The sequence below is a fragment of the Polypterus senegalus genome, chromosome 14, assembly GCF_016835505.1.
Source record: "Polypterus senegalus isolate Bchr_013 chromosome 14, ASM1683550v1, whole genome shotgun sequence".
Lineage (NCBI taxonomy): Eukaryota > Metazoa > Chordata > Cladistia > Polypteriformes > Polypteridae > Polypterus > Polypterus senegalus.
Window position 1 is genome coordinate 55,585,759 of NC_053167.1, and position 21,005 is coordinate 55,606,763.

At 39.9% G+C, this 21,005-nt stretch overlaps 1 protein-coding gene across 5 annotated transcripts in view; it reads left to right on the top strand.

Moving 5' to 3' along the window:
- Nucleotides 1-1,239: 1,239 nt before the first annotated feature.
- The window catches only part of phf20b (PHD finger protein 20, b), a 161,199-nt gene continuing 141,433 nt past the window's right edge, over nt 1,240-21,005 (top strand). For 4 of the 5 annotated variants that reach the window (XM_039735526.1, XM_039735527.1, XM_039735530.1 and 1 more), the window contains exons 1-2: nt 1,240-1,462; nt 1,548-1,687. In XM_039735526.1, coding sequence (XP_039591460.1) covers nt 1,649-1,687 — 39 coding nt within the window. In that variant the 5' untranslated portion in view covers nt 1,240-1,462; nt 1,548-1,648. The remainder of the gene's footprint in view (nt 1,463-1,547; nt 1,688-21,005) is intronic. The other variant, XM_039735529.1, reaches the window with a different exon arrangement.

Here is a 21,005-nt window from a genome sequence, read left to right on the forward strand (position 1 = left end):
ATCTCATTGCAACCATTTGAAGCAAAGCTTACAGTTTGAATACACATGATTAATTTTAGATTGAATAAGCCACCACCTTCACGAAAAAAGATATAAAAACACTTGAAAGTTAATCCCAAATTAATGACAATCGAAATATAGAACTACAATATTGCTTTCATAAGTTAAATTTAATGTACATCACATAAATGCTGGGTAAACTAAATGAATCCCAATTCACTTAATCCTTTAATTCATGTACAGGTGTGTAAATTATTACACAACAGCTAGAACTTATTTTAGATGGATTTTTTCATATTATTATTTGTACTCAGGTATTGCTTGTTTGGATATATTTTTATTTTAATATTTTGGGAGTATACTGTATTTTCATTACCAATTAATGTTGCACAAGATAAAACTTGTATGCCTGTGCTATTTTGCTATAATGTTAAGTAAGAAACATAACACATTTTCCACTTGTGGATTATTAAAAGAATTTAAAAAATCTAATTAAGTAAAAGCAATCCCTCTCACTTTATTGATTTTGAATTCAGCAGTTTTTTTTTTTCTCAGCCAATCATCGGCAAGATTATAAAAAACCCTTTCAGGTATATATATATACACGCCTCCCGAATAAGCGTGAGCCAATCGCTTCACTCCTAAATGGATTTGTTTCGCGGATGGAGTTTGCATTATCCAATCAGCATACAAGTCTGCTTGCCATTCATCCTATCAGAGCCACAACAGGTAGCTTTACTCTGTTGCGCTTGTCTTATAAAATCCCAGCATGACAAAGCGGACTGGATGTCTTAAAGTGGTTTTCAATTTAATGTTTGAAAACAGCGTTTGCGTATGAAGCTGATCTTCATCCCTAATAAATGTACATTTTGTACTTCTTAACAGACAGCACTTTTAGCAAGCATTACCCTAAAGCAACACGTATAAAATATTTCGTTTTATTGATCATTCTAGTGTGTTGCTATGATGACGAGCAGCTCTCGCTTAGCATAGAAACTGATTAATGGGTAACGCGAGGGGAAGTGAAGCCTGATAGTGCCAATGTTTTAAATAAAAACATGTATAAAAGTGCGAAATGGAATACAGAATTTACGATGCAGAAACACACATTATTTTTTGTTCATAATTGCCCTTCCCTATAAACGTATTTAACTGAGCAGCTGAAGAATTCTTTTGTAGCGGAACCGTTTTGAACAGTCGCGTGTATGTTTTACGTGCGCGCGCGTCTAAGCAAACAGCGCGCGCACGGCGTTTGGCGCACTCGTACTGTCACGCCGGTCGTGCTGCTGCACTATGTGTGTAGCGAGTGTACGGGAAACCAATAATAATAATTATTATAACAATAGTAGTAATAAAAGTACCAGTAAAAGAATAACCTACGTGAAAAGTGTCACGCGGAAGAGCCAAGTGGGGCTTTCAACTTTTGACGTCGTAGTTGGGAGTGAATGCATGCGGAACGCAGGTAAGCGGCCTTTTCTGCCCTTTAAAGTGTGGATGCTGCGTTGATGATGATGAGACAGCTGTTGTTTATTGCATCTTCTTTTCAGGCACTGCAGCTCTGCGGTTGGTTAGGTGACCCGTGCTTCTCCATTTTTAGGCTGCTAACTACATTGAAAACGGGAAAAAACGAACTGGAGACCTTTTTCGCATGAATAGAGATAAGGAAATAAAGGTTCATAATGACTCGGTAAATTAGTACATCTAGGGTTGTATTGATGGCCTGCTCTTGTGTTTTTATATCAAATGCTAATGTTTATATCAGTATTTATTTAATATTGTTGGTAAGAGGGCGGATGTCAGATGGGCAGAAGTTGGCCTCGTGTTTTTGACAATTGCGCCAGACTCTTAATGTGTGCAGGCCGGAGAGGCCCGGCTAAAAGTCCAACAGGATTGACAGCCGCTTTAGTCCAATTAAAATGCGTAGCGAGCTGAGTGAGAACAGTAGTAACCAATAGGAGTGTTGGTATTAGTGGGTGGGGAGGAGAAGGCCGGGTGTGGATGTGTTTTGGACTTTTCTTTCAGCTTAAACGCCATCTCTTGCAAACGTTATCTTGGTATTTATTGTATGCTGTGTGTTTTATGTAGTTAACGAACCTAAAGAATATTGAACTGTAGGTCAAGAGGGGAAAAAAGCACTGCCTTTCCTACAGTTTTTTTTTTTACAGTCCGGCAAGGCATTAGCATCTTACGTAACAGGCGTAGTGATACGTATGCTCTATTATTATTATTATTTTAACTGGCAACTTGTCTCCGAGTAAAACTTTATCTCGAATGAGACAAAAAGAAGAAAATCCTGCCCCAAACAGACTGTTCTAGTAGTGGTGTAAACTTCCATCCTTGGTTTGGGTGTTGCCCGCGTGGAGCAAAAAAGACGAGACTCCGGCAGGAAAGCATGGTTCTTCTGTATACAAACGTAAACTGTACGTCACGTTAGATTTTGGTAATTTTCGTGAGGAAGTGCACTAGTGCTGTAGTTTAAAGTGGTGACATTTTTGGTTATCACAAATCGTTTTTTTCTGGAATTGTCAGTACAATTCTTCGTTAAATTTTGTCGTATTTATGGTTGAAGCTTGCACTTACCTCCGTGTGTACCAAGACAACTTAATCAGTCATTGTAACACAAACTAGCCATTCCTTTTTTTTGTATTTTTGAATCCCACTGACTTCGACGGCATTTTAGAATCGATGTCAAATCTATTCTGTAGCCTTTTTTTATGAAATAACACGAATGTAATTTTTTGTCAGACCTGTCGCGTTGTTCATTATACCTTTTAAGGTTAACTTGCAATGCATTTTTTGATAAAATAAAATGTACTGTTTTGTATTTATTTTACCTTCGCAACACGTCGAAGTAAATGGGATATCTCCCTTTTCCATTGTTCGGCTCAGTATGTGCTCATATGTGAAACTGTGACTTGGCTTGGGAATTTAACTGCTGTATACAAAAACTTACCGTCTGATAAAAGCTTGTAAAGATATAAATGGTTCCAGAGTTTGCACATTAAAAGCAGTGGTGGGCGACTCTTTTAGTGGATTTGTCAGCAGTGACACGTACTGTGGCCCGCTTAGGTGTGCACATAAACACAGGCAGTCTAGCATGTGTTAATGACAAAAAGTATTACAATACAATTGTCGATGTAATTATTAGCCTCCCAACAGGAATAGAACATTTTTCTAAAATCCTGTAAAATGCTGACATTCATGATACCTTTATAGAGTAAAACATTCATCAATAAGTGCGTTTATAAAAAGTGCATGTAAATTACTCATAGAAGCTTGTTTTCTAAAATATCATGTAAACCTTTATTTTGGTTTTAAACCAGGTTATTGGTGCCTTAGAACTTTGGTTAACAGGCATGGATGTCTCTGTGAGTAATCCAGTTATTTGACCATGTAAGCCCTTATCTGGGTTACAGTTAAGGATTTTGCTGTTTGTAGACATTTATTGCACTTCTTTAGCCTGAGCTGCATGTCTTAGCTTCGTACACATTTTCAACAGCCACAGGTGGAAGCGTCCAGAAGATAAATTTCCTGAGGCAAATACTCAAGACTATTATTCATTCTCATGGATGAAATAATCAGTCTCAGTATTTGAGAAAACACAAAATTTATGTTGTTCAGGTGAATGTACAGTGTTAAGCTCAGCAGCACAATCTGCAGAGCATTAGGGTAACTTGTAAAAAGTAACATGTTAAGTAGTATGATTACTTTTTAAAGTAATGGGTAACGCAGTACTTACCTTATTGAAGTAAAAATACTCTTGTTGTTCCTGCAGCTCTGGGTATAAGGCAAGTAGTACACATACCGATGTGCTCTTCTTTGGCTGAGCTCAGTCACACAGCCAAGCAGAACAGAGTGTCCTGTATAGATTGTGGTAACAGAAAAACATTATTATAATGTAAGTTTAGTTTTAATACAGCTGTGAGTTTTTTGTTTTTTTTTTGATAGACATGTTAAAATGCACGAATTGGCCACCTTTTATAAGGTACACTTGTTCAAATGCTTGTTAACACAAATATCTAATTGGATGGCAGCAATTTAATGCATTTAGGCATGTAGACATTGTCGGGCGACCCGTTGAAGTTGTGGAAGAATGGTGATTTAAGTGACTTTGAATGTGACATGGTTTTGTTTTCCTTTGGGTTGGTCTGAGTATTTCAGAAACTCAAGTTTAAAGTTTGTCATATGCACAGTAAGGAAATGTGTTCCACTGTACAATGAAATTTTTTCTTTGCTGTCTACGCCAAATGCCAAAACCAACATATAAAGATAAACATAACTTATAAGTAACAGATGTATAAAGTTTAATTGTGTAGGCAGGTGTGTGATGGACAAGTCCAATACAGTTGTGTGAGGTAGATAGAATGAGGTGAACCATGGTTATAAACTCCAGTCAGTTATTTAGGAGTCGAATGGCCTTGGGTAAGGGAGAGTTCTTTAGCCTGGAAGTCCTGCATTTCATACTTCTATACCTCCTGCCTGAGGGTTGAAGTGTGAACGGTTCGTGTTGGGGGTGGATGGGGTACCTGAGGATCGAGGCAGTTCTCCTTCAGACTCTGCAGTTGTAGATCCTCTGCAGAGAGGGCAGTGGGGTCCTGGTGATCTTCTCAGCAGTCGTTACCACTCTCTGCAGGCATTTGCGGTCCATAGCAGTAGTGTTGGTGTACCACACAGTGATGTAGCTGGTCAAGATGCTCTTAACAATGCAGCTGTAAACGTTGACGAGGATCTTAGTCAGCATACCAAACTTCCTCAGCAAGTACAGCTGCTGTTGAGCCCTCTTGACCAGCTTTGTGGAGTTAAGTGTCCAAGTGAGGTGCTCACTGATATAGACACCCAGGTATTTAATGCTGCTCACCCTCTCCACTTTAGGCCCTCGGATGAACAGTGGCTGGTGAGGTTTCCTCTGCTTCCTCATGTCCACTATCATCTCCTTTGTCTTGTCTGTGTTGAGGGTGAGGTTGTGGTTGTTGTCCTCACACCATGATGCCAGACTGTCCGCCTCCCTCCTGTAGGGCGCCTCATCCCCACCAGTGATGCGTCCAATCACTGCAGCGTCATCAGTGAACTTTAGGATGATGTTATCTTTGTGGGAGGAGAGACAGTCGTGGGTGAACAGGGTGTAGAGGATGGGGCTGAGGACGCATCCCAGTGAGGTGCCTGTGTTTGTGATAATGGTGGCTGAAATCCTATTACCAATCCTGACAGACTGGGGCCTGCCAGTCAGAAAGTCTAGGAGCCAGTCACAGAGGATGGGGTGCAGGCCAAGTGCAGACAGTTTATGGGGGATAACTGTGTTAAAGGCGGAGCTGTAAACAACCAAGAGCATCCTTTTTTTTTTTTTTTTCTCCCGATGGGCGAGGGAATGATGTAGTACGACCGCGATGGCATCTGAGGTGGACCTGTTGGGCCACTTGCCAAGGGCTAAAGCAGCAGGGGACCACACCAGGTTCCACTCTGCTCAGCTAAGAACAGGAAACTGAGTCTACAGTTTACACAGGCTCACCAAAATTGGACAATTAGAAGGCTGGAAAAACATTTCCTGGTCTGATGTGATGTGGGAAACCTTCCGTGACAAGACCCTGAAGGTTGTTGAGGCTCATGTTGGTGTTACCTGTGTTCCCAGAAGGGAGTGTTTCATTTTGCAGTGTACCCAGGATATCTTTGAGAGCAGTCACAGCGCGTGGCTTGATGGCAACACCGGTCTGTACCAGGAACTGAGGATGGCTGCGAGGAAAGATAAGGAGGCTTTGTTGGAAGAATCTGTGATCAAGTGACAGACCATCTGTGGTCTAGTGACCCATGTCCTGCTTATAGAGGAATCGGAGCATTACGCGGATCTGAATTTGTGCCTCAGAAAGTTAAAGCAAGGGCAGCTAATAGAATGGTCCTTATGGATGACGCTGCTGTTGTGACCTTCTGGGCTGGCTGCTTTGAGCAGCTATTTAGAGCTGATCCTCTCGCTAGGACGTTGGATATCTCTGGGTCCATGGTTCTTGAGGCTGATTCTCCAGTTAGCTGTCAACCACCCAATCTCTCTGAGATTGCACAGGTGGTTAACCAGCTGAGGGTAGGGAAGGCTATAGGTAATTGTGGTATCTGGGGTGAATTTCCCCAGGCTGGTAGTAAGGCTGTCCTCCTGGCATTGCAAGCAGGTTTTGTTACCATTTGGGAGATGGGCGTCATCCCAACTGATTGGTAAACTGGACTTGTCGTTCCTGTCTGGAAAGGGAAGGGTGATCGCCTGGATTGCGGCAGCTACAAGGGGATAAAACTGCTCTTGGTGCTGGGTAAGGTCCTTGCTAGGGTCATCCTTAATATGATCTGTGATCACTTGCTCACCTATCAGAGACTGGAGCAGTATGGTTTACGCATAAGAAGTCTACCATCGACTGCATCCTGATACTAAGGGCTCTTATGGAGCATAAATGAAAATATCGGCACAGTTTCTTTGCAGCCTTTTTTGATTTTCGTAAAGTGTTCAACTCAGTTGATTGAATTGATTTGTTGGACATCCTGAGGCTTTGCGGGATCCCCTCAAAGTTGCTGGATATCATAGCCAGCCTGTACACTGGTACTGTGACTGAAGTGCAGAGTGAAGGCAGAACCTCTGCGTTTTTCCCAGTTTATTTTGGGTTTCGTCAGGGGTGTGTTCTTGATTCTGCTCTGTTTAGCTCTTGCATGGATTGGTTGCTGGGCAGGGTCATGGGGTCCAGTGGCTTTGGGGCATTTGTTAGCGAAGAGAGATTCACTGATCTTGGCTTTGCCAATGATGCTGTGATCTTCGCTGAGTCAATGGAGGCTCTGTTCAGGGCTTTTGAGAGACTGAGTGAGGAGTTTGAGTGTCTGGGCTTATGAGTGTCCTAGATAAAAAACAAGATCTAAGCCTGTAATGACCTCTTAAACACATCCATCAGCAGTATGTCTGTCTGAGGAGAGTGTTGACCTTGTTGAGAGGTTTACGTACCTCTGCAGCAACATTCATGTCTCTGGTGACTCTTTCTATGAAATCCGTAGATGGATTGGGAGAGCTTGGGGAATCATAAGGTCACTGGGAAGGGGTGTGCGGCGCTCCCAATTTTTTTGTAAAAGGACGAAAGTCCAAATCTTTTTAGAGTCCTGGTGCTTCCTGTTTTGCTAGATGGTTGTGAGACATGGATGCTGTCCAGTGACTAGAGATGAAAACTGGACTGCTTTGCTATTGTCTCTCTTTGGAGAATTCTTGGGTACCGCAGATTTGACTTTGTGTTGAACAAGTTGTTGCTCATAGTCCCAAGTGAGGCACATTACCAGCATTCTGTGGGAGCGGTTGTTACAGTACTATGGCCATATGACACGATTCCCCCAGGGTGATCTGGCACTTAGGATCCTCACTGTTGAGGACCTGTGTGGCTGGACCAGGCCAAGGGGAAGCCCACGTAATGCCTGACTGGCAGATTGGTGATCATTTCTGGTGGGTGGGACTGGACCACATGTTTGCCTGAGCATTTGCCAACCAGGATCCCGAGCTGCTTCGTGGTGTGGTGGGTGCGGTAACGCGCTGTACCAGTGCATGCCCCCTGACCTGTCTGAGTTTGATTTCTACTGTGACATTCAGATGGTAGTGTCAGAATTTGGAGTCCATAATATTACAGTATGGATGCTTGTATCAATAGTTCAGACTGGTGGTGGTGGTGTAATGGGGGGTATTTTCTTGGTACACTTTGGATCCCTTAGTACCAACTGAGCATCATTTAAATGCCACAGTATACCCGAGTATTGCTCCTGACCAGGTTTATCCCTTTATGACCGCAGTGTATCCTTTGATGGCTACTTCTAGCAGGATAATATTCCATGTCACAAAGCTCAGATCATCGCAATGAGTTCACTGTGCTCAAATAGCCACCACTATCACCAAATCACAATTCAATAGAGCACCTTTGGGGTGTGTTAGAACAGGAGGTTTGCATCATGGATGTGCAGCAACTATGTGATGCAGTCATGTCCATATGCACCAAAATCCCTGGGAATGTTTCCAGCACCTTGTTGAATCTGTGTTATGGATTCTGGCAGATCTGATGGCAAAAGGGGGTACAACCTAGTACTAGCAAGGTGTAACTAATAAAGTGGCCGGTGAGTGTAATGAGGTGGGATGATATGTTAACCATTGTTTACATACTGTTAAATCAAAAAAGTAAAGTCATTTTGAAGATTACCCGGTAACCACAACGGAAAAAAGCCAACTCAATGCAACATTTTCTTGATGACTTATGGGTAGTTTGAACACCCACAGCGCAGCACTTTGCTGTTAGTCTGGTATTGAAACCAAGGGCTCATGAACATTGATGGTCTACTGCGGGATTGCACCATTATCGAACAATGCGTTCTGTGAGATTTCTTTGGGCAGATAGAGTGAAATTTGCTGATGATGAAGGATGTTGACTCAGTACGCAAGTGCAAGCAGCATGACTCAACAAAAAGTTTATGAATGGGAAGGAAGGTTAAAAGCGTAAAGAACAAGTTTAACCAACAAAGCTCAATCTGTTCGGCCGTAGTCAAACATCAACATCAGAGAAGACTGATGGCTTCAACCATACTAAATGGCAGAGCATTGCTCAGTTTGTGTTTAAACTACCCATAAGCCATTGTGAAAGTGTTGTACTGTATTAGCTTCTATCCATTATGGTTGCTGTGTAATTTTCATATTGCTGATACTTTTTGATTTACCCTCATATGTTGAATCAGCGGTAGCTTAGGTCATTGATTTAAAAAGGAGAATGGTGTTATTTACTTCAGAACATATGAAGGATTAAACATATTTATAAAACACAAGAAATTATCACAGGCTTCGTGCTTGTTTTTGATTTCCATAGGCTAATGATAACATTTAAATGTTTATTTTTTTTTTTTGTGCAGTTAATGACTCCAGAAGCATACTTGTCCATGTAGATGTGGCTTTTTAAGAAAAAAGGTTTCTGTCTTGACCAAGTTACTCACCTTATCCTGATTTTTTTTTGCATGTATATAAAGATATCTCACTATTATAAAAAAAAAAATAATAATCCTGGAGAGAAACACTAGGGCGACGAGACGTGATCTTATAAGATCACAGAAGACACTTAATGGACCCGCGAGACTGAAGAGACTGGCCACAGAGCGTCTCGTGGGGACCTTAAACATGAGGCTTTGTGCCAAGAGATTGACCCAGGACCGTCTCGCGATGACGTAGAACATGAGATTCTTGCAAGACACGCCCTACTTACAGCCAAATAAGAGCTCAGGCAACAACGCATTCAGTCGTGTTTTGGCTTTGAGCACACACCGATCCAAGGCTCTCAGCGCATATAAAGCATACAAGGACAATATGTTATAAATGAAACGTAGACGACTTAAGCGAAGAAGACAGTAGCGCAGAGAAAAGAGGCTCAAAAGCGTTGGAGAGATAAAAAAGAAAACAAATAATCTAGGTGCAAATTCAGAAAATAAAGAAAGTAAATATCAGCCCAGAACAAGTGGATTTGGGGGGGAAAAAAAAGCATGTCCAATCGGAATGTTGGCTCTATACACATACAGACCAGGTTAGAGATTATGAAAGCAGTGGAAATCGAAAGGCTCAAAAAAAAAAAAAAAATGTTGCCGTGATCCATGTGGAAAAAGTTAAAGAATATGAAAGTAGGAAAATTTTGAAAGTATAAAAAAAAGTAAAGATCACAGTAGCGCAAACAAACGGAAATTATTACTCGAAAAAGTGGCTTTCTGACAGTTTTGTCTCTTCCAGGGATGAGCCTCCCAAGCTGGGCTGGTAACATCACTTCAGTAGATGCCCATCGAGTCAACAAGCTAATTTAAAGGATGAGCTGTGATGATGCAGGTTGGCTCCACAACCCCGCTTGCACTAGGGAGCCTCTTGAACCTGCTAATGCTAATAATGTACATGAAGGATGAACCAGCGGATGAGGACACAACACACATGCAGCAAACCGTAGATGTATAAGTGCTCCAGTGCTTTTTTTACAAACAGTCAAAACAAAGTAGTATTCCAAAGTGCAGTGCAATTTTCTTAAAAAAAAATAATCCATATAAACAGGGCTGTGGAGTCGGTAGATAAATGCTCCGACTCCTCAGTTTCTAAATCTTCCGACTCCGACTCCTCTGTATGTATATACTATGCTAATGTATTTTCTACATCCATTGAAGGAAAGGAAGGCAACATACATGTCATTTCACCACAGAACTACTGGCTAGGAAGCCAACACTCTACTATAGTGCCAGATTAAAGACAAACACAATGAAAACAAGGTTTTGTTTATTTATTTGTAACAAGTGTCTGGATAGTAATAGCAGGCATATAAATCAGGAACAGGAAATGTATTGGTTCAAAAATACAAACCACATTCTTTGGTAGTTTTTAACTTTTAAAACAAAAAAAAAGCTTAACTATATGAACTAAAAACAATATCTGGAAAACCTATATTAAACTTGGAATACGGTTATAGTTAAAGGAAATCATGAATCATGTTTGAATCCCATAGTCAGGTTTAAAGTTTAAGTTTATTCCCTTCACTTATACAAGTGTCTCTAGTCCTGCAAAAAACATTTACCTAATTATCAGCGAGAGTTAAGGCCCCCAAATACACAGCGATCCGTGGCCGATTTTGCCACCGACCGATGTGCGTGTACAATCGCGGCAATTGATTGGCCGCGAGATTGCGGGTGTCCACATGGATGGGCAGATCCAGCTTGCCGAAAATCTCGACCACCGCCCCCATCCAAAGTAATGTGATGCCTCTGTCAGCTGCAGTGGCTGTCTCCTCTGTCAGCCAGCCGGAAGTTTAGTGCATTGTGTCACTCACCGGCCAGCTGATCAGCAGAACGAGCCTCTGCTGGAGACAGGTAGAGATCTGTGTCTCGGCTCCTTCGCCCTTCACTGGCGCATAGCGCGGGGGAGCCGAAGGAGCTGAGAACACACCAGATGATTTTTTGGGTGTTTGACGCATGATGACTCGTTGAACAGCCGAAAAATCGGCAGTGCATCTGTAAATGTATGGGGGGCTTTAGGCTAGGTTCACAGTTCCCTGTAACAGTGGAACACGACACAGTGGAAAGCGGTGCCGCACCTTACCTGTGCATTACATCCCATATAGTGACGCATACAGTCAATGAAAAGCATGCTTCATGGTTACTTGACATGTTCGTTTTGTGGTAACATTATGCACTGCATGCATTGGGCTTTATTCTTACAGCAGAGAAGTAGTTCATTATGACTGTTTGTGAATTGAGACATTTCAACTTTCTTTTTTAATTCCCATTTAAATTTAGTAGGAGTCGGAGTCGGTTAACTTTTTGCCGACTCCGACTCTAGGTACCCAAAATTGTCTCCGACTCCTCGACTCCGACTCCACAGCCCTGGTAATCACAACGGACCAGGCGTCATTGAAACAAAAGCAGGATAAAGTGAGGTCAGAAATAAAAGACAGCGTAGAAAACAAAGTAAAAGTCATAAACGGGTTAAAAAACAAGGGGCCAAACGCATGCAGAGCAGGTTAGAGATAATGAAAACAGTGAAATTCAAAAGACTCGTTGAAACACATGCAGAGCAAGATACAGAATATGAAAGCAGAAAAAAATGACGGTCAAAACAAAGAAAGTAAACATCACATTAGCACAAAGAAAGATAAATTATTACTCGGCAAAATAACGAAAAGGTGAATAGAGATCGAATATATGGATATATGAGTTTTGGTTACTTTGCAAAAAAAAAAATAAACTGCTGATGATGTAGATTGTTTTGTCTGAAATTCCAAACAGAGACACCTGTCCTGAATTATGGTATAAAGTCATTAAACACATGTCTCACTGACCTCCTTAAAAAGATTTATCACGTTGGGACACGAAAGATTCCAAATATTGTTTTTACAGAAGTTCTGAAATAAAAGTGAAAGTAATGAAATAGCAACAATTCAAAGAAAAAAAAAAAAAACTTAAGATTGTATCCGGAAAAACAAAAACGGGGGTTGGTGAGCGAAGCCCCCTAGTTGAATATAAAGTTCCCCTTTAGGTACATTTTGGACTTGTAGATAATCTCCTGTAATGCTGTTGAGCAAATCTATTACAAATTTGAGTGGTCAAAACTTATTAGCCCCCTTGTGAAATCCTCATGTTTAAAATTCGCTAATGTTAGGTTTTTAGGTTTCCAGCAACACATGGACCATTGTGAGGTAAACGGGGAGACACACTGCCAGAAAATGAGAGCAGTCTTTGTCAAACTCATTTGCCCCATGTCTTTGAAAAACGCAACAATGCCATTCTTAGAAAGATTCATGGCAAAAACATTTATGTTGTAGTTGATGAAACCACTGATTGCCAAGACAACACACAGTGTTCTCAACATAGTGATAGGTGAGTAATCATTTGGCTGTATGGTAATTCTTTTACGTAGGCAGTTCTAATTGTACGAAATATATTTACTGTAAATCATTTAACCGGTATTAACAGTCTTTCCCGTAGAAAATGTTATTAATGATCAGCGCTGGTTGTTAATGGGTTCCCTTTTGAAAATTAACAGTGTTTCTGGATTTGATAAATGTTTTGCCTCTTCCGTTATAAACTCGGCACCTACAAACCTGGGCTGAAGAGCAGGCTTCTCCTCCGATGCAGTGAGCCCTTAAAAGTGTGTCTCTCTTTCTTTGTTTCTGTTTGATTCATGGATTTAGTGTCTTCCAGATAGCGCTGTCTTTGTAATTAATTATTTTTAAGATATGCAGTAGAAGCTACAGATGTATAGCTTTTTAAACTACAGATGTAATGATGCACGTTTTCAATCTGTAAATATTTAAGGTTTAAGTATCATTAGTAGTAATTTACATAATTACAATTGCATCTATTAAATACCAGTACTTTCTGGCAGATGTTATCTTTATGGAGAGCTGCAACTTTTTCACCTTTTCACAGGCAGTACTTCAGTCCCTTCACAACAACCAGTTGAATCTTAGATATTTTAGTAGTGGTTACAGACAATGCATCATACTGTCTGAAAGCGTACCAGGTTTTAAAAGGGCTAATGCCTAACTGTGCATTTAGCCTGCTTATGTTGCGTCATCAGTTTGGTGGGACAGGCTACATCACTAGTGATGTGGGTAAGGTCTGCTTTCTTCAAGAAGTCTGCCAGGAAAAGGAGATGGGCAACGTTCTTGTCACTGAAAGAGATTGTGCTGACCAAGGCACCCCCTGAGGTAGGAAACTTCGAATCAGTACAGTACAACACATATTCACTTTTACAAAGAATTCTTTCTGACTGAGAACACTAAAGCTCAGGCTGTAACAAATATCCTAGAGCTGACTGAAACTGAGGAAAAACTGGAGACCCTAAAGTGAAGTTAACCTTCATCTCCAAAGGGTGCATCAAACTAGTCACAGCTCTTACAATCCTGGAGGGCGCTCACTGTCCTACTACAGTCTCGGCATACAACATCATCGAGGATCTGGGCTTCTACCTAATGAACGGAACTTCAGAAACCTATGGCTTTGGCGCCAGAACTGATGAGATGCTGAATCAGATGAGAATGCGACAGAGGAGAAAAGTGATTGACCACCTGCATGATGCAATCCAACTGGCCTTTGCTAAGTTTTTCAAAACATTGGGATGACCATCCTATGAAGGAGGCGTATAAGCTGGTCAGAGTGTTTGATCCCAGGCAGGCCCCTGCTATGGAAGAAATGCATTGAAGAATATACAAAATTGAAACCTCTGATGAACCCATCAGCAGAGCTAAGTGAAGAATGGACAGCACATTTTCACTGCTTCAAATGAGGTATCTCTTCTGTGAAACTGGCTGATTACGGCAATGGTGCAGGACAGCTATTTCCAAATGTGACAGAGATAGCATTTCCCTACATACAGGTATACTTCCCAGTCAGCTCAGTTGACTGTGAAAGGAGCTTTAGTAAATATAAGACTCTCATCATGGATGAAAGGGCGTCTCTCAGTGAGCTAAACACCAAGCACCTCACAATCGCGTACTTCAATGGGGATGTGCGTCAGAGATGGAAATAATCCAAAATAGCACAGCTCCAAGTTAAAACAAACTGTACTGATTAAGGGAATTTAAAATATAATGACTGTTTGCTGAATTCAGATGTTTAGACATACAAATTACATTTTTATTTTTTGTTATCCTATTTATGTATGTATTTTTTTTTTCTATTATGCTTTATACCTGATGTAGTTCATTTAGTTTATGCCCTGAACTTCTAGCACAGTGAGGTACAGTAGTGCTAGTGTGCAGTTTAATTAAAAGAAATGTAAAGTGTCATGTCACTATTTTTTTTGTTGTAACTGTTGCTATTTTCTTACAGTAAAAAAAACGGTAAAAACCCAAAAATACAAATCAAGGAAAAATTAAAACGGTAAAAATCAGAAAAAATAAAACTGAATTTATGAAAAAAATTAAATGGATTCCATAGGGGCCCTACCATTTGGGGATGAGTGTTGGAAGTCTGATGAGACAACACTGGAGCCATTTGGGCACATGGAATTTGCATTTGTTTGGCGAAGAAACAGAGTGTTTAAAAAAAAAAAAATAAATAAATAAAAAATAAAAAAATAATTAAACATGGAGGTAGCAATGTGATGCTATGGTCTGTTTTTGCTGCTTCAGGCATAGACAACCTTGTTTGGCTACATGGGATCATGAAGGAGGAGGATTGTGTTGACTTTTTTGAAAGTTAATGTGAAGAAGTCTGAAAACAAGCAAGTAAACTTTGGTAACTTATTTTTTAGTTTACTGTTGCTATAGGATTCAGGTACTTCTAACTACAAGACTTCTGGAACAGCAAAAGGGAATTTAAAAACTTGCAAAATCTAACTGAAACATACAGTGCATCCGTAAAGTATTCACAGTGCATCACTTTTTCTACATTTTGTTATGTTACAGCCTTATTCCAAAATGGATTAAATTCATTTTTTTCCTCAGAATTCTACACACAACACCCCATAATGACAATGTGAAAAAGTTTACTTGAGGTTTTTACAAATTTATTAAAAATAAAAAACTGAGAAATCACATGTACATAAGTATTCATAGCCTTTGTTCAATACTTTGTCGATGCACCTTTGGCAGCAATTACAGCCTCAAGTCTTTTTGAATATGATGCCACAAGCTTGGCACACCTATCCTTGGCCAGTTTCGCCCATTCCTCCTTGCAGTACCTCAACTCATCTCAGGTTGGATGGGAAGCGTTGGTGCACAGCCATTTTAAGAACTCTACAGAGATGTTCAATCGGATTCAAGTCTGAGCTCTGGCTGGGCCACTCAAGGACATTCACAGAGTTGTCCTGAAGCTACTCCTTTGATATCTTGGCTGTGTGCTTAGGGTTGTTGTCCTGCTGAAAGATGAACCGTCACCCCAGTCTGAGGTCAAGAACGCTCTGGAGCAGGTTTTCATTCAGGATGTCTCTGTACATTGCTGCTGTCATCTTTCCCTTTATCCTGACTAGTCTCCCAGTTCCTGCCGCTGAAAAACATCCCCACAGTATGATGCTGCCACCACCATGCTTCACTGTAGGTATGGTATTGGCCTGGTGATGAGCGGAGCCTGGTTTCCTCCAAACGTGACGCCTGGCATTCACACCAAAGAGTTCAATCTTTGCCTCATCAGACCAGAGAATTTTGTTTCTCATGGTCTGAGAGTCCTTCAGGTGCCTTTTGGCAAACTCCAGGTGGGCTGCCATGTGCCTTTTACTAAGGAGTGGCTTCCGTCTGGCCACTCTACCATACAGGCCTGATTGGTGGATTGCTACAGAGATGCTTGTCCTCTCTCCACAGAGGACCACTGGAGCTCAGACAGAGTGACCATCGGGTTCTTGGTCACCTCCCTGACTAAGGCCCTTCTCCCCCGATCGCTCAGTTTAGATGGCTGGCCAGCTCTAGGAAGAGTCCTGGTGGTTTCAAACTTCTTCCACTTACGGATGATGGAGGCCACTGTGCTCATTGGGACCTTCAAAGCAGCAGAAAATTTTCTGTAACCTTCCCCAGATTTGTGCCTCAAGACAATCCTGTCTCGGAGGTCTACAGACAATTCCTTTGACTTCGTGCTTGGTTTGTGCTCTGACAACGAATTGTCAACTGTGGGACCTTTATATAGACAGGTGTGTGCCTTTCCAAATCATGTCCAATCAACTGAATTTACCACAGGGGGACTCCAATTAAGCTGCAGAAACATCTCAAGGATGATCAGGGGAAACAGGATGCACCTGAGCTCAATTTTAAGCTTCATGGCAAAGGCTGTGAATACTTATGTACATGTGCTTTCTCAATTTTTTTTATTTTTAATAAATTTACAAAAATCTCAAGTAAACTTTTTTCACGTCATTATGGGGTGTTGTGTGTAGAATTCTGAGGGAAAAAAATGAATTTAATCCATTTTGGAATAAGGCTGTAACATAACAAAATGTAGAAAAAGTGATGCGCTGTGAATACTTTCCGGATGCACTATAAGTCTGAAGAATGGAGAAAAATTAATAATTAAAAGTGCTGTACCAAAACGGAATTGACCTCATCAGAAAACCAAAACTATCCCCTTCTGAAATGTAATAAAGTGCTTGAAAAACACACAGGCATGGTTGAGATACAATTGTTAATATGTGCATTTTACTTCTTTTCTCGCCAGACGCACCAGTTTAGGTGCAAGAATAATCTGTTTTGGTCAATCTGCAACCAGTAAACCTCTCTTTCTAACTTTATTCTTTCACATTTGTAAATGGCACTCTTAATAATGATGTGTGCGCAAACACAGTGTCACACTCAGTTTTGCCTTCATTAATGCTTCCCTCTCTCAAGGGCTAGAATATAACACATTTCTATGTGTTGACTGTGTGTCGCACACACCCATGTCATGAGTTGGAAATAGTCCACAGTCTATAGTTTACTTATGCCTGGTTTATATTCTTTTTGCCTTTTTAGAATTGTTAGTGTGGATTGGATTTTCCAAAGTCTACAATGCACCTTTTCTTCCTTTTTGTGGTTTTTAATGTACAATTTGAAAAGACCCTGCTGAAATTTGAAGAATATTGAGCTTGGGGACTTTATGGTAGAATTTCTGTTGGTAGCGAGTCATGTCCTTGAGGCTGACTTCAGCGGTGGTTGCCCATATTGACTAAGCCTCAGGTACTAGTTGTGCTTGAGCGTACATGCAGTGCGGAGAAATGTCAAAACATACTTTTTTTTGATTAAAAGTTTTACCTCCTTTCTAAACTAGTGGAAACAATATCATATTGTTTACAAAATAGATGGAATTGTTATCAAGCTTCATTTTTTTCAAAGTTTTAAACCGTTAAGTGATCTAACCTGTATAACGGACACTGCACATTTTTAAAAACTGAGTCCTTTTCAAAATACTAGACACATCTTTTTGTGGAAAGCATTGTTGCGTGGTGTTGACAGTCAATTATGTTGTATAAAATCACATCGATTTGCAACTACTAAATGAAATAATAAATAAGATGCATTTATTGTAAGCCATGAGAACCTTTGCTCTTATGCATGTGGCTTTTGGATTTATTGATAATGTCATTTTGTCTAGTAATAATAATATTGTTTTGTGTATTATTAGTTTTGGTATCGATTTCATAATTACGTGTGTGTTTGTCTGTATGTCAATGTAATGTAATATTAACATGTAACCTGACATGTTACAATGCAGCTCAGTCCAGCTAATTTTGTTTTTTGGTCCAAATACAAAGCACTGTCTACCATTTGAGAACAGCTAGTGGCAGCAAGTAGTGTAATGCCAATGTCATGCATACTGTAGTTATTATAAATATTTTATGCATTTCTAAGGTTACTGTGTATTGCTTGGGTTTTATGCTATATGCAGGATTAAAGTTAATTCTCATTTTTTATTATAAGAATGGCACAATCAGGGGTGTGGAAATCAAATTTGTTTCTACTTGTCCACGGACAAGTAAACTTAGAAAATCCACTTGTCCGCCAGTTAAATTCACTTGCCCATAAACAAATAAAAAAAGTGAAAAATAGTTTATTTTTTCTGATCTCTTTTATTGATACCAAAACTGCCTTCCATTTTAAAACTGAAAAACGTAGTATTTTGCCACCTTGCTCTAGAACATCATAGAAAAGATTCCTTTATTTTAACTGGCTAATAAACAATGCCTTCATTATAGCTACACTAGTTCTTTTTTCACATATTACAGTTACATAACAGAACATTGTCCTGATTCATTTTCTGCCATGTTCTTCAGCTTTTGTCTTGCAACATCTTCTCATCTTCTCCCCCAAGAATCTTTACCATCTCAGACAGCATGGGCTGAATGCTGTTCATTTCTTCTTGAGCTGAACTGCAGGGTTCCTGGACTGATGGTCCTGCAGAAGTGGATGCTGATGACTTTTCAGTTTTTTTATGAGTGATGTGCCTGTTGCCAGGTGACAGCCAAAATTCCACAGCTGGTCGTGGGTCAAACTCTTCTAAAGAAGCAGTATTGAACAGCCTAGCATAACACTCAACCTCCGAGCGTTTAGCTTTAGAAAATGCTTTTTCAATTGAACCAACTTTTTTCTTAATTTTAGACTCCTGTCTCTATCTGACGTACTAAACCCTCAGTTCCTATCCTTTTTCTTTCTGCACATAACCAATCACCACACGATAAACGTATTTGTGAAATTAAAACTAGTTATAAGCTTAGACCTCTGAATGGATGGCATAATTAAACATGTATAACGAAAATTGTTTTTAAAGTTCTGTAAACTGAGGTCTAGGTTTTAATTTCACAAAGACGCTTATCGTGTGGTGATTGGTTATATGGAGAAAGACAAAGGCTAGGAACTGGGGGTTTAGTACGTACGATAGACACAGCAAACATGCAATAAAGAAAGCCTGCTCAGAAAAACATCCATTGAATTCTTCGTTCGTATCTCCGACCTCCAGCTGACGAACCCAACATTTACACAATATTTCAGTTAAACCTGTGCGATACCCATTCAAATACAGTATCCAGTTTTTTGGAGCCTCGTCACACCTGCCATAAGCTTCTCTACACTGAACGTAGACCTGAGAACCCCATAATGCAAGGGAGCAGCACTACAGTCACGCCGCCATGCCCCCTGCCACCCATGTCTAATACATGCTTTAATGCATTTCATCGTGAAAAAGATATCAAGTATTTATCTTAGTATTCTGAATGTTCACTGAGCAGGAATATCATGAAGTCAATGTGCGGCGATTGCTGCTGGCGCCTCTCACTGCAAGAGAAAGTCAGTTTAAGAAGCGCGCAGAGATTAACAACTGGGTCGGGGAACACTTAATATAAAGCATTTAATGTGCTACATTAATTTATGACGGGGTTTGAGAAAATCTAGTAAATGAAACATTCATTTTAAGATGAAATTTAGTTTGTGACATTCAACTGACAAAATAAACTACGAGAATAAAGTCTACATGTCGACTTTAATCTCGACATTTACATTTTTTTGTCTTCACTGTGTCCGTATTTTTTTCAGTGGCCTTAGTACACTTCCTTAGGTTTTTCAAGGCCTGTTGTGCCAGTTTTAATCAAGAAATGATCCATTTCTCATCCGCGATGCTACATGCTTCAGTTTCAACAACACGCATATAGTGAGAGCAACGTGCTTACCTTAGTGCATTATGGGTTACGCAGGTAATTCCTAATGATGTATTCGAAATTCAGCAAGAGGTTACATTTCCAAAGAAGTAAATATTACCGATGTTGTCGGGGAAAAAAAATAATCACGTCTAAGTGAAGATTTTTATTGATATTTCATAACATTTAGAAACCGTTAGATAATTTCTTTATTTTTAAAAAACTGACAGTGCGAAACCAACTTGTTTTATTTGAAAAATTCTCTAATCAAAAACGATCTATAGACAGCTCATCAAAATTGATGTTGCGCAATAAATTTCTTAACTCCTCAATATATCACAACCTATGCGAAATCTCAAATTCCAGAAAAGATCAAATGCCTAACAAGCTTTATGTGGCGAAAACAATTACATTGTAGGTGAAATGACCGCATTTTTATGTAGAAAAAATTAATTTTATTAATAATATATAAAAGATATCGATTATAATGAAAAATCATCAAATTACATCGTAATGTTGGCATGAAAAAAAAGACCGCATCTCCAAGCGTGTAAATAGTAGGGTAAAATACTTATGTAAGATCACAAGAGTGCTTCCCCTTTGAAAAATCAGCCATCATTTTGTAAACAATATTGAATACCAATTTGATACATGAAGAACATGCCTAAGTAAACTGTTTCCGCACGAAGTATGTACCCAAATGTTTAAAATTTGAAAGTAGTGGTAAAAATGTGCCCTGCACTGCACATTTTAATTCTTTTCTCCAGAAAATTGCACTTGTCCGCGGACAAGTGAAACCAGAAAACACGCTTGTCCGACGGTCAGTTTTCCCGTGTCGGACAAGTCGGGCGTTGGATTTCCGCACCCCTGCACAATGTTGCTCAGTAGTTGTAAAGCCTTAGATTTTTGGTTTTGGTAGTGGTAGGAGTGAGTTGATATAAATTTGTACACTTCCATAGACTCGGTATAGTAGCCAACCCCCTTCTCTACCTACTAAATTATATGTATTTGCAGATGACCGGCATTTAAGCCGACCCCCTTCTCCAAGCAAAATTTTCTAAATTTCCTTAAAAGTGTCTCTTCAGGTATATTTATCATGTTTATCAGCGAGAATTTGAGACTGCCGGCATTTTTGATGGAAACCAGGAAGTGATTGCGGAGAAGTTTGGTAAAATGAAACCTTTGTGTTGAAACTATATACGCAGATACGGTACATCAGCGGGTGGATTTCCAGAGACTCGTTTTAAATTTGATTAACTTAAATACGCAATACAATGGAGCCTTGACTTAAGAACTTAAATTAGTTTGCGAAGGCTAACCCATAATGCGTTCCGATCCTCCCACTGCAACACTTACTTAACCTTTTCATAATAAAAAAGGGTTGTATAATGTGCATAATTTACCAAAACAC